At 47.3% G+C, this 13,223-nt stretch overlaps 1 protein-coding gene across 1 annotated transcript in view; it reads right to left on the minus strand.

Moving 5' to 3' along the window:
* Window positions 1-8,086: 8,086 nt before the first annotated feature.
* LOC110332478 (alpha-N-acetylgalactosaminide alpha-2,6-sialyltransferase 1) overlaps window positions 8,087-13,223 on the minus strand; it is a 9,723-nt gene continuing 4,586 nt past the window's right edge. Inside the window, exons 2-9 of the mRNA XM_021213730.1 lie at window positions 11,263-11,761; window positions 10,301-10,469; window positions 10,037-10,208; window positions 9,337-9,475; window positions 8,948-9,051; window positions 8,670-8,759; window positions 8,484-8,583; window positions 8,087-8,344 (exon numbers count right to left, since the gene is read on the minus strand). Coding sequence (XP_021069389.1) covers window positions 8,153-8,344; window positions 8,484-8,583; window positions 8,670-8,759; window positions 8,948-9,051; window positions 9,337-9,475; window positions 10,037-10,208; window positions 10,301-10,469; window positions 11,263-11,761 — 1,465 coding nt within the window. The 3' untranslated portion in view covers window positions 8,087-8,152. The remainder of the gene's footprint in view (window positions 8,345-8,483; window positions 8,584-8,669; window positions 8,760-8,947; window positions 9,052-9,336; window positions 9,476-10,036; window positions 10,209-10,300; window positions 10,470-11,262; window positions 11,762-13,223) is intronic.

Consider the following 13,223-nt stretch of genomic DNA (forward strand, 5'->3'; position numbering starts at 1 on the left):
CTCTCTCCTCTCCTCTCTCTCTCTTCTGTTCTTTCTCTCCTATCTAGTATTAGGGAGTGAAACCCAGGTGGATAAAGGATAGGGAAAAAAACCCTGCAAAGTAGCTAAGACCCCCCCCCCTGTGTGTGTGTGTGTGTGTGTGTGTGTACATATGCCATGGTGTGAGGTCAGAACATAACTCATCATGGTAGTCCTTTCTCTCCTTCTACCATGCGGGTTTCAGAGATAGAACTCAAGTCATCAGACTTCAAGGTGAGGGCCTTTGCCCACTCTCTCCCTGGCCCTATGGGAGACACAAGTGGAGCTAGAAAATAGTACATCCTGAATGCATTAAATCTAATGAGTGATATGATGTGATAGGTTTCATGTTACATGATATTATTTCAGTTAACAAAAAGGTCAAAAGTGCAACACAAGAGTGAAATGTAAGGGGCTGGCAAGATGGCTCAGTGGGTAAGAGTTCTTCCAAAGGTCCTGAGTTCAAATCCCAGCAACCACATGGTGGCTCATAACCACCTGTAATGGGATCTGATGCCCTCTTCTGGTGCATCTGAAGACAGCTACAGTGTACTTATTTATAATAATAAATAAATCTTTGGGCTGGAGTGAGCAGAGGTCCTAAATTCAATTCCCAACAACCACATGAAGGCTCACAACCATCTGTACAGCTACAGTGTACTCATATACATGAGTGTCTGGTGCCCTCAGAGACCAGAAGCAGATGACAGACTCACTGGACTTGGAGTCCTGGATGGTTGTAAGCACTATGTGTACCCGACACACATAAACATATGGACACACACACACACACACACACACACCAGACAAGCAAAAGGAAGGAGGGAGGGAGTGCAGACTCCCAAAGAAAACCATGATCTACAGGAACAAAGAGGGGCTATTTCCTATAAAGTCCTGGCCTCTGGATCCCACCAGGTCAGCTATGTAAATGAGGGGTGTCAAGGAATAGCAACTACTCAGACCTGATTGGCTGATTGCAGGTCATAGCAGGTCAGGTCCTGGTGGCAAAATAGAACTTTCCAGAGCCTGTTTATCTTGGCAGCTGACACAGGAACATGCCCAGGCGAGGGCTACAAGAGTTCATCTTGTGGTTATTCCAGGAAGACCAAGAGAGACAGGACCCTAGCAGGCATCCAATGGCTACCAGGCTCCGTTCTGAACTTAGGCCCAGTTGGCCACTTGGGACCCTTGGAAATTCAGCTTTTCTTTTCTTTTTAACCTTTTTTTTTTTTTTAAAAGATTTATTTGGGGGCTGGAGAGATGGATGGCTCAGTGGTTAAGGGCACTTACTGCTCTTCCAGAGGTCCTGAGTTCAATTCCCAGCAAACAGACAGTGGCTCACCAGCATCTGTAATGAGATCAGATGCCCTCTTCTGGTGTGTCTGAAGACAGCTACAGTGTACTCATTCATATCCTACAATAAATAAATAAATCCTTAAGAGAAATTTGTTTATCTTACATGTGAATAACAATGTGTAACTTATTGGATAGGTGTGAAACTGTGACTTCTGATTTCTAGGTCCCATTGACCGTTATTTGTTGATAGTTTTCTTTTAGTGTTCATATTAGCATCCATTTCTGTTTGAGTTGGTTGGAATTTGCTCCTGAGACCAATTACATTCATTCTCAGGTTATGTGGGGTTTGGCGGAAGAAACTCCTTCAGTGTGGCTCCTGGATGCTGCTGCAGTTTCTCCTCCTCCCACTCCTCCTCCTCTGCCTTTCCCTCTTCCTCTTCCTCTTCCCCTTCCTCCTCTCTCTCCTCCCCTCCCCCTTCATGCTTCCTCCTTGTTCTTCTCCTCCCCCTCCTCCCCCTCCTCCCTGTTCCTCCTGTTCTTCCTTACTTCTTGACTCTGATTTTAAAAAGACTGAAGGAGCCACTGGCATGGCTCAGAGGACTGAGGCACTCACTTCCCTAAGACTTACATGGTAGAGGGAAAGAGCCGACTCTTCCAGGTTTTCCTCTAACCTCTGCACAGGCAGCACGAAACACACACACACACACACACACACACACACACACACCATATATACACACCACATACATATAACTCACACATCACACACATACTACACAGACACCATACACATACTTCACACACACCAAACACACACATACCACCACACACACCACACACACCACAGACATCACTTACATACACATCACACATACACACCATGCACACACATACCACACACACGACACACACACCACCGACATCACATATACCACACATATACTACACCTACACCCCTCCACACACATACACACATAAACCATAAACACTAAACACACACCACACCCACATAACCGCACACACCACACACATACCAGATACACACACATACCACACACACGCCAGATATACACACATAACACATAAGCACTCATATACACATACCACATATATACCACATACCTCGCACACTCCAGATACACACACATAACACACACACACGCCAGATATACACACATAACACATAAGCACTCATATACACATACCACATACCACGCACACTCCAGATACACACACATAACACATAAGCACACATATACACATACCACATACAGCCTGGTCTACAAAGTGAGTTCCAGGACAGCCAGGTCTACACAGAGAAACCCTGTCTCAAAAAACCTTAAAAAAAAAAAAAAAAAGAAAAGAAAAAGAAAAAGAAAAAGAAAAAAAAAGAAAACCAACAACGACGACGACAAAAAGACACATTTTCTCGGTTTAACCCTGGCTGTTCTGGAACTCACTCTGTAGACCAGGCAGTGCTGGAACTCACAGAGATCTACCCACCTCTGCTTCCCGAGTGCTGGGATTGAAGGTGGTGGTGACCACCAAGCTCACCAAATTTTAAAAAGACTAACCTTTGCTGACAAATTGCTATTTTGACATGAGTTTAAGTTACCTATTCAGACAGCTCAAACACTGGATTTAATTTCTGGAGAATGAAACAGGAGAACAGAAACAAATCCCTTGGGACCGGAGTGAACCCAGGGCCTTGGGCTTGCTAGGCAAGTGCTCTCCCACTGAGCTAAATCCCTGATTTCTTCCCATGTTAAGCTAGCCCTGGAACATGCTTGACTAACCAGCTCAGAAACAGTTTAAAATGATAGCAGTGAGCTTAGCGACATCACTGGTGTCCAGCCCTGGCTCTCAGCCCCAGTGTCCGGGGGAATTTTTTGGATGGACTAAATAAATACTTTGATGGTTTAAAGGACTTCCAGATGCTGCGAGTTTGTCTGTGGTGAGTGGACAGAGTGGATTTGCCTGAGGTGCACCACAAAGGCCGTGGGGGATTTGAAGCATGGGGCTGATGTGGTAGCAACCCACCACTGGGAACCTAGCGAACTGGGTGGAGACGGTTTAGGAGCTCCGGGCCAGAGAGTATCCACAAGATAAAAGCAGGTCAGCCATTACCCACTAGTGCATAGCCAGCCAGCCAACCAGCGCACAGAGTTGCCCGCACAAGCACAGGCGAGCTGGTTCCTTTTTTTAATATTTCTCCAAAACATCTGGGGACCCTACCCTTTGACCTTTATTTCCTTCTCTGATAGTTGATCCTGAGAGGCAGTGGATGAATTTACAATCTGATAAACTAACACTAGAAGCCAGTAGGGTTCTACAACAGGTTTAATATATGTACTTTTCTGAAAATCGGAGATTCCCAGAAAATCATAGGATTGTGGATGGGAAGTTAGTGCGGAGGGAACACCTGGCTGCTGACGGTTCAAGAATCCTCCCTTCCCTGCCTCAGTAGATTCCAAGTGACAGGTCCCCCTTTTTTGTTTGTTTTTTGTTTTTCAAGACAGGGTTTCTCTGTGTAGCCCTGGCTGTCCTGGAACGAGCTCTGTAGACCAGGATGGCCTCAAACTCACAGAGATCCACCTGCCTCTGCCTCCTGAGTGCTGGGATTAAAGGTGTGCGCCACCACTGCTGCCTAAGGGTCTCCTTTTCTCTTCCTACTCAGTCCAGTTTTCCCTTCCTTCTCTTCCTGCTTCAAGGTGACAGATTTAGACAGAGTCATATGTAGGTAAATTCATATACACACATGAATATATGCACATATGAATATATGCACACAGGAATATACACACATAAATATACTCACATGAACACACACAGGAACATACACACACATGAATACACACAGGAATGGATGTACACAGGAACATATATACACATGAATGCACACAGGAATGGATGCACACATGAACACACATGGATACACACATGAATACACATGTATATACACATACATGAACACACATTCACAAGTACACACATGAATGCATATAAACACACATGAGCACACATTCATGAATACCCACATATGAACACCCCACACATGTATATATACACACATGAACATACACATATGGATATACATACAAATATACACACATATATTCTTTGTCCTCTATCTAAAACCATCATTCATGTTGATATCCCCACTAAATACCTGAATTTACTAGGGAACTCAGGGCCCATTTTGTGGGCTCTTAGCCCCATAGATAAAAGAACATAAAGGCAGGCAGCTGTAATGGTGCGCACCTCTAATCCCAGCACTTGGAAAATCTCTTGACAAGAAAATCTCTGTGAGTTTGAAGCCAGCCTGGTCTACATAGAGGGTTCTAGGGCAGCCAAGCTTATATAGAAAGACTTTGTCTCAAGGGAACAAACAAACATATAATTAAAAACTAGATTCAGAAGGAAGTAGGAGGAACATTTTATTTACTAGAATTTAAGTCCTATGTCCACCTTCTCCACTTTTTAATGGTGTTTTAAATTTATTTTAAATGGATAGGTTTTCAAATTAAAAACTTATTTACTTTTACTTATGTGACTATTTCTATGTGCCTGTTTGCTTGCACCATGGAACTGTCTCTTTCATTTCCTCTGATGAGGCGATGAGATGAGAGCCGTACCCAAACTGTTCTGATACAAGGCTTGGGCTGAGACCAGTCTTTCTGTCTGCTTTATCTATCCCTGGGCCTAGGCCTGGAAGTTGCTAGCCTCCATACAATCTAATCTTCTGCAAGCCTGGACCTTGAAGGCTTCAGCTTCCAGCCTCCCTCTGCTAATCCAGGCCTAGAGGGTTTCAGCCTCTAAGACTTGCTGCTGAACAAACTCACTCTTTCTAGCTCTTTCTAAACTCTGGCTGGCTAGTTCAACTCAGCTGTTCTGGCTCAAACTCTTCTCCAAGCTGACTGATTCAAATTGGCTTCAATTGGCTTCTGACTGAATTGCTCTACTTGGAAAGACTGCCTCTGAACTCCATGAACTGAACTGCTCCAAACTCAATGGCTCTGCTCCGAATGGAACTAAACCGAACTCTCTCTGTCTCTCTCTCTGTCTCTCTCTCTCTGTCTCTCTGTCTGTCTCTGTCTCTGTCTCTCTGTCTCTCTCTCTCCTTGCCTCTCTTTCCTGCTGTTCTCATGAGAGTTGGTGGGCATATCCTATCTCTGACTCATTCTGTTAAATCTTTCTGATTCCCTTTGTCTACCCCTCAATTAGACATCATTGTTTGGGATTAAAGGTGTATACTAAGGGCATGTCTGCACTGCAGCCAGAGGGATTAAAGGTGTTTGGCATGTCTGCATTCCAGCCACATCACATTTTTGGACGTGAACCCATGCTAGAGCAGCCATGTAGCTGGATTAACATTCCTCTACAGCACCATGTGGTGCTCAGTACCCTCAAATGGTGGGAAAAGTCATTGAATCCCTTGAAGCTGGAGTTACCGGCCGTTTCAAAACACACAGCATGGGTGCTAGGACCCAAACTTGGTCCTCTACAAGGACAGCAAGTACTCTTAACTGATGAACTGTCTCTCCAATCCTTTATGCAGTATTTAAGTCTTAAATACTCCATCTGTACTATGCTGTCTTGCATGAATTATTAACTAATTAATTTATTTACTGAGACAAAGTTTTGTTGCGTAGCCTAGGCTGGCTCCTGTCTGGGCCTCCCCCACCGTTGGGATTATAGACCCGAAACATTAGTCCTTCTGTTTACACTTCCTGTGTTCACACTTCCTGTGTTTACACTTTCTGTGTTTAACTTCTGTTGTTTGTGACTGACTCTTACTTCATAGCTCTAGCTGGCTTAGAATGTGTTATGTAGACCAGGCTGGCCTAGAACGTGTTATGTAGACCAGGCTGGCCTAGAACATGTTGTGTAGACCAGGCTGGCCTAGAACGTGTTATGTAGAGCAGGCTGGCCTCTAACTTCTAGAGATCTGTCTGCCTCAGCTTCAGGATTGCACTGTTTTAATTACAAAGACTTTACAGTATGTCTTAGTCATCTACTTGACGGTTTTCTTTTTCAGATTCCTGGCTGTTCTGACCATGGTCAGCTTCGGGACAGTTTTCAATCCGGAGAAAACAATTTTGCCATTTTTATTAGAATTATACTCTGTGGGAATTATAAATCTGCATATAAATGAGTGTGTGTGTAGAGGCAACTACGAAGTTTATTGCACTGAGTCACATTCCCCAGGAACAGCTCTTTATGTGATTGGAGGCTGGAAGTAAGCATTGCTTCTCCTGGAACTAGAGTTACAAATGTCTGTAAACTTCCATGTGTGGACTGAGAATCATACCCAGGTCTTCTGGAACAGCTCTTAACCACTGAGCCATCTCTCCAGCCCATGGATATTTCCTGTCTTAGGGTTACTGTTGCTGTGATGAAACACCACGACCAAAGTAATTTAGGATGAAAGGGTTTGTTGGGCTTACACTTCCAGTTCATCAGAACAGGAACTCAAGCAGGGCAGGAAGCTGGAGTAGGAGGTGATGCAGAGGCCATGGAGGAGTGCTGCTAGCTGGAGGCAGGAGCTGATGCAGAGGCCATGGAGGGGTGCTGCTTACTGGTTTGCTCCCCATGGCTTGCTCAGCCTGCTTTCTTATAGAACCCAGGATCACCAGCCCTGGGTGGCTCCACCCTCAATGGGTGTGGTCCTCCACTATCAGTCACTAATGAAGGAAATGCCCTATAGTCTTACCTGAAGCCTGTTCTTAGGGCTTTTTTCAGTTGAGGTCCCCTCTTCTCATGTCTAGCTTATGTCAAGTTGACATATAACCAACCAGGACATTACCTGTACTATACTTATAAAATAAATTTTTCTACTACATCATCGATGCATGCTGCGTTCAGTTTTTCTTATTTGTTTGTTTGTTTTCAAAATAAGGTTTCTCTGTGTAGCCCTGGCTATCCTAGAACTCCCTCTGTAGACCAGGCTGGCCTGGAATTCACATAGATCTGCCTGCCTCTGCCTCCTGAGTAAGGTGATTCTTATTCTGCCGATAGCTTTATTTATCTCTTAAGGTCTATTTTTATTTTAAAATTATGTGTATCTAAGCAACCTTGTGTGGGTATGTGCATAAGAGAACATGTGTTGCAAAGTCCAGAGGGAGGCAACGAATCGAGACCAGAGTTATCAGCAGTTGTGGGTTGCCTGACATAGATACTGGGATCCAAACTCAGGTTCTCTGCTACAGCAGTATGTGCTCTTAACCCCCGAGCCACCCGTGTCCTGCTCAGCTGCACCTCACAGCTTGCAGCGTCCTCCTGGACTTCATACTGCTCAGTCTTGAACCCCGAGTGCGGGTCCAGTTCCACTTGCAGAAGCAATGAACCAGCAAAGCACCTCAAAGATCAAGCCATAGTCGGGCGACCAGCTGTCGCCCCCTGCCGGCCGGAGTCGCTACTGCACTATCTGAGCAAATCCTAGGCTCTATGGTACAGTATTAGGCATTACATCTAAAGGAAGTTTGTTTCATTTTTTTGTTTTGTTTTTCTCCCACCTGCTACCAAGCTCCTCCATTTGCTCTTTACTGTAATTGTGAGTTCCAGAGTCCAAAAATCTGAAAACAGTGCTTGAAAAGTAAAGTGAACTAAATTGTTTGGGCTTGGGGTTGAATTCAATCTGTGGGGTGTGAGCAAGAAATGACCAGAGCCTGCGGAGATTTTCCAAAGGACTCCAAATCCTCTGTCACCAACAGCTGCTCCTTGGGACTATCAAAGGGTTCAGGGCAGGTTTGAATCCAGGAAAACAGGTAGGAGCGTTTGAGGAGCCCTTACATTCTGTTGTAAGTGGTCGAGGGGGACCCCCTGATCTAGGCCCTGGTCAGTTCTTTGCTTTGTCACTTTGTGGGCGCTGGTAGAGCCAGATGATGCCTTCATCATGAAGCCGCTTCCAGACCGCTCTCTCTAACCTGAAGTCATGGTTGATGTAAAAGATGAGCCGCTTCCACGATGTATCATAGTAGTGGTCAGAGAAGCGCTCATGGCCTTCGGTGATGAAGCCATAGGCACTCACCTGCAGAAAAATGGAGGAGGAGCTGGACTGGAGGGGCCACTCTGTCCCTTTATTCCCGCTCATGGCCTAGAGCTCTGGATGGAGGGCCCTTGGGTGTGTACATGCTCACTCCATTCCTGTCAGAGGTTTGCAGCCACACCTTGTCACAGAGATGAAGGGCCGTAAGCAGCAGGAGGGCGCCAGTGGTGGGGCGGTATATTCTCCAGTGGGCAGTGTCCAGGGTCTTTGACCTCAGAAACCTGTTCAAAATACCCAGATTCCCAACTGTCAGGAGGCAGCAAAGGATGAGAGGCCCACGGACCCAGTATGGGCTTCCTGCCCTTACCTGTTCTTCATGTAACGGAGAAAGTCTGGGTGTAGCAGCAAGTATCGATCCAAGTCCAAGGAGTCCCGGAAGGCTTCCTGAGGCCTATGCCTGTGGCCAGAGATGGATCCCTAAGGTCCTGTTCTCTTACCTGGCCCGGTGGAGGCCAAGTCTTCCTCACTGTGACCGCTATCACATCCCCAAGTGTCACAGGGGCAGTCCCACCAGATGAACCCTTGTGAAGTCAGTCACTTCTTAGTCTGGCTGGGTTTCCAGGGCAGGGGGAGGGAAGTGGGTACCTGAACCAGGAAAGGTGGGTTTTTGCCAAGGTCCGATTCAAAAACATAGCTTCCAGCCACTCATAGTCCCGGGTGCCTTCCAGGAAGTGTAGATATCGGACGTCCTGAAGACCAAGGACAACAAGTGGTCCAGGAGAACTGCCTTGAGGAGCCTGGACTGAGGGTGGCCCTCAACTCACTTGAGACTGTCCAATGTCTCCCATGGCCTGAGTGGCTGTTGTCACTGCTCTTGCCCTCAAGTGAACAGAGCTTTGGATAAGCCAGGTTCCATCACATACAAGGCTCTCTTAAGTCTCCCCTGCCCAGGCGCTGTGTAGCCACGCCCATTTGCACTCACTGGTCTCCCCTGCCCAGGGGTTGTGTGGCCATGCCCACTCCTCCCTTCTCACCTTCCCCAGAGGCACATGCTGGAACCCTCTTCTACCCAAAGTGAGGATGGACTGAGTCAGGGAGAAGGCAGTGAAGCCATAGAAGGATGTCCGGGTCCCCACATCCTGTTCATATCCTTTAATAACAGCTCCACTCAGTCTGTGTAGAAAGATCGAACCAGATGCTGTGAATGGAGGAGAGACATTTTTGTGGAGATGAGTCAGGGGGCAGGAGTTGTAGACACACTCCATTTTCTAGATAAAGATATGGGGACATGTCTTAGGGTTTTCGAGCTGTGAAGAGACACTGTGACCACTATGCCAACCCTTAAAAGGAAAACATTTAATTGGAGCTGGCTTACAGTTTGAGAGGTTTAGTCCNTCGTCATCATGGCGAGGAATATGGTGGATCGCAGGCAGCCATGGTGCTGGAGGAGCTGAGNGTNCTACATCTTGATCCACAGGCAGCAGAAGGAGACGGTGTGCCACACTGGACATAGCTTGAGTGTACACCTCCAAGCCTACCTCCACAGTGACACACTTCCTCCATCAAGGCCACGCCCACTCCAACAGGGCCACACCCCCTAATCAGGCCACTCCCCATGGGCCAAGCATTCACCCAGATGAGTCTATGGGGGCCATTCCTATTCAAAGCAGGACAGGACACTTATCAACTCTCCCATTATAGCCCATATCTACAGGCAACAGAGGGAGAACATACCGGAAAACATAGTCNTGGCTGTCTATCTCCTGGCCAACACGTGAATCATTCAGGATGCCCCCATTGCCCACTACAGCACAGGTGATACAGGTGGAGTACCCAGTGGGGAGGCTGGCAAGGAGGAGCTGCTGCTGGCGAACCGGAGGGAAGCGGGTCACCACCTTCTCTACCACTGGAACAGAGCAGGGCTCCGTTCAGAGCCCGGGAATGAGGCCGGACCGAGACAGGAAGCCAGCCACCCTGTGCCCTGAAGTAAGCACTCACGAGACTGATTGAGTTCCATGAAGCCAAAGGGTGGAGCGAAGTGCTCTAGACGGTTCCACTCACTCTGGGAGAAGCGTCCAGAGTCCAGGAACAAAGTGATGTTGGGCAGAAAGATATTCTGTAGCCATGGTGACTTGGAGGCCTTGATCTTCACAGAACCAGAACATTTCTAAGTGCAGGAAGGCATGGAAAGGTCAGGCAATGGGGTGGCCCTAGAAAGCATCAGCCAGGGGTTGGGTGGGTTCCATTAGACAAAGACTGGGCTGGGGGATACAGGTTGCAACTTGCTGCCCCCTACTCTCTCTTTCACTCTGGACCCCAGGGTCTGACTTCTAAATTCTCCATGTCTAAGTCTTCCTTGGTCAAAGAAAGCAGGCACTCTCAACTCCAAAGCAGCTACACCTTGCAATTCTGGCAGCCACATGGGCATGTACTGCTCCCTTGGGATGTGACCCTGTACTGTGTGTATACACAAGCAGGTTTTCAGTATTTGCATCAAGGCAGGGGTGAGGAGGATTAGGGTGGTGACATGGGCATGAGGGCTTGGAGCTTTTCTCAAGTCTGAGGGACAGTGAAGGATCCTGAGTGGGCTTTCCAGGGATGGTAGTGTCACTGGGAAGGGAGCAGCTGAGCACTAGGCTGTGTCATCCTGTCTGCTAGTCCCATGACTATAGAATAAGGGATCATGTACTGGACCCCAGAATTGGCCGCACTCCCTTCTCACATAATGTTGACCTGCCCCAGGTCTTCTTCAAGGGGTCCCAGAGAAATCCCGTCCAGTCACAACTTTGGGAGTTATGCAGACCTTCATTCTGGACCTGCCTTCTCCTGCCTGACTTTGGCTGTTACAAGAAGGAAGGATGAAGGATGGGCCAGTTTCAAGTGTCAGGCAGAGCACAGGAGGAAAAGGGCTGCCTGGGGTGGTGGTATAGTGAAGAATCACCGGGAAGGTCCAGACTCACCGTCCGCAGGCTGCCCACATCCAAGCTATATTCTTCCTCAAAATCCCACCGAGGCTCAGACTTGAAGTCGGAGGCCTTCAGCCTTTGGCCTCTTCGTGTGGTGGGGTGTGGGGGAGAAGCAGGGGATTTGGGAGCCTGGAGCACTTTCTTCTTAGCTGGTGAAGCTCCTGTGGCCAATGGTCTCTTCCTTGTTGGCAGTGCTCCTGTCGCTTTGGGTTTGTTGTCCAGGTGTTCTGGCACAGGCGTCTTTGCAGCAGGCTCTGCCTTGCTCTGAGGATTCTCTGGGGCCGGCCTTATGGTCTCCAACTTCCTCTTCTCCTTCCCCTCTCCTTGATCTCCTTGGGCTGCCTCTCTCTCCTGTTTCTTCAGGTCCTTTGTCCTGACAGAGGTTGTCTCCTTGTTGTGAACTCTGGGTGGCTGTGTCATGAGGGGTCCCTTGGGTTCGGCCTTTAGTTGAATCTCCTGCACACTTGAGGCATCGTTCCGTATGAACTGGTGCCTGCNCACAGAGAACACCTGATGAAGGTTGGATGTGCTATAAACCAGCCACAACATCACTAGCAGGCTGATTAGGTGGCTCAGTGAGTGAGAGTGCTTTCTCTACAAGAATGAGCTTATGGGTTTGGATCCTCAGCATCCATATTAAAAAAACAATACACCACAAATCTGCCAGGCACGTGTCCGCAAGCCCACAGGTTTTCTGTTTTATCCTCCATGTTAATTTATGAGACAGAGTTTCTCACTGAACCTGCTGTTCACTGACTTGAGTGGACTGGTTGGCCAACAAAACCCCACAGATTCTCTGATTCTGAACATCAGGATTACAGGCTGGTGCCTGTGTGTGCTGAGACTCAAACACAGGTCCTCATGGTTGTGCACCAATAACTTTACTATCCACATATGCATTACGGACAAATAGAATAGAACTAAGAAGTCCCGTAGTCCTGGATTCAGGTCCTCAGTCTCCCATGAGTCTCGCGTTCCTGNGTGGATCCTGGCTTCTTGCTTCCTTAGACTGCTTGCAGAAGTGGGCTCTGGACACCACAGACATCCTCCTGCCCTCATGATCTTCTGGCATGCCCCTGACTTGCTCAAACTACCCCCTTTCTTCTGTAACAACCATGAAGCTTAACCTCATTACTAATACCAGCAGCAGACTAATAAACACACAAGGCCCTCACGTGCTTTAGCACATATCTTCCTCTCTTCTGTTAGACTTTGTATCTCNGAGAGCTCACCAGAAGGAAGTGGAGTAAACGTGGCACCTAGAGCCTGAATCCCTGTGTTTTGTGGCCACCAGGTTGGTAGGACTGTTGTTGACCATTNTGGACCTCATATCCTTCATCTTCAAGAAGGTGTGCAAACATCAGTCTTGTACAGTTGTAAAGATGAAAGTCACCTACAGACTGATGCCAGTTCTGAATTGATGTGTCATAAAAAAGGGTATGGCCACGTTCACAATGAGCCTCATAAAGTAACATACATCTTTCACAGCTCCCATTCAGCATTTTAAACTTTCTTAAATTATCTCTGTGTGTGTTAGTGTAGGTGTATGTATATGTGTGTGTGTGTGTGTGTGCATGTGATCTTGTGTGTGCATGATCTCCTGTGTGTTTATGTGCTCTGGTGTGTGCATGCATGTGAAGACCAGATGTTGACCTCTGGTGTGTGCCATAGAAACCTTCTTCTGTGCTTTTTGAGAGTGAGTCTATCATTGGCTTAGACCTTGCTTAGTAAGCTTTCTGGCCATTGATCTTCTAGAATCTACCTGTCTCTGCACTGGGAATCTGAGCTCTCCCCACCATGCCTGGATTTTTTGTGAGTGCTGGAATCGAACTCAGATCCTCACGATGGTGTGACAAGGACTTGACAGACTCAGCCATCTCCCCAGTCCCTCCAAAGCTTGCCTTTTTTTTTTTTTTTTTTGAGTCAGGTTCTAAGTGGGGATGGCTGGCCTCAGA

Source organism: Mus pahari, chromosome 14 (genome assembly GCF_900095145.1).
Source record: "Mus pahari chromosome 14, PAHARI_EIJ_v1.1, whole genome shotgun sequence".
Classification (NCBI taxonomy): domain Eukaryota; kingdom Metazoa; phylum Chordata; class Mammalia; order Rodentia; family Muridae; genus Mus; species Mus pahari.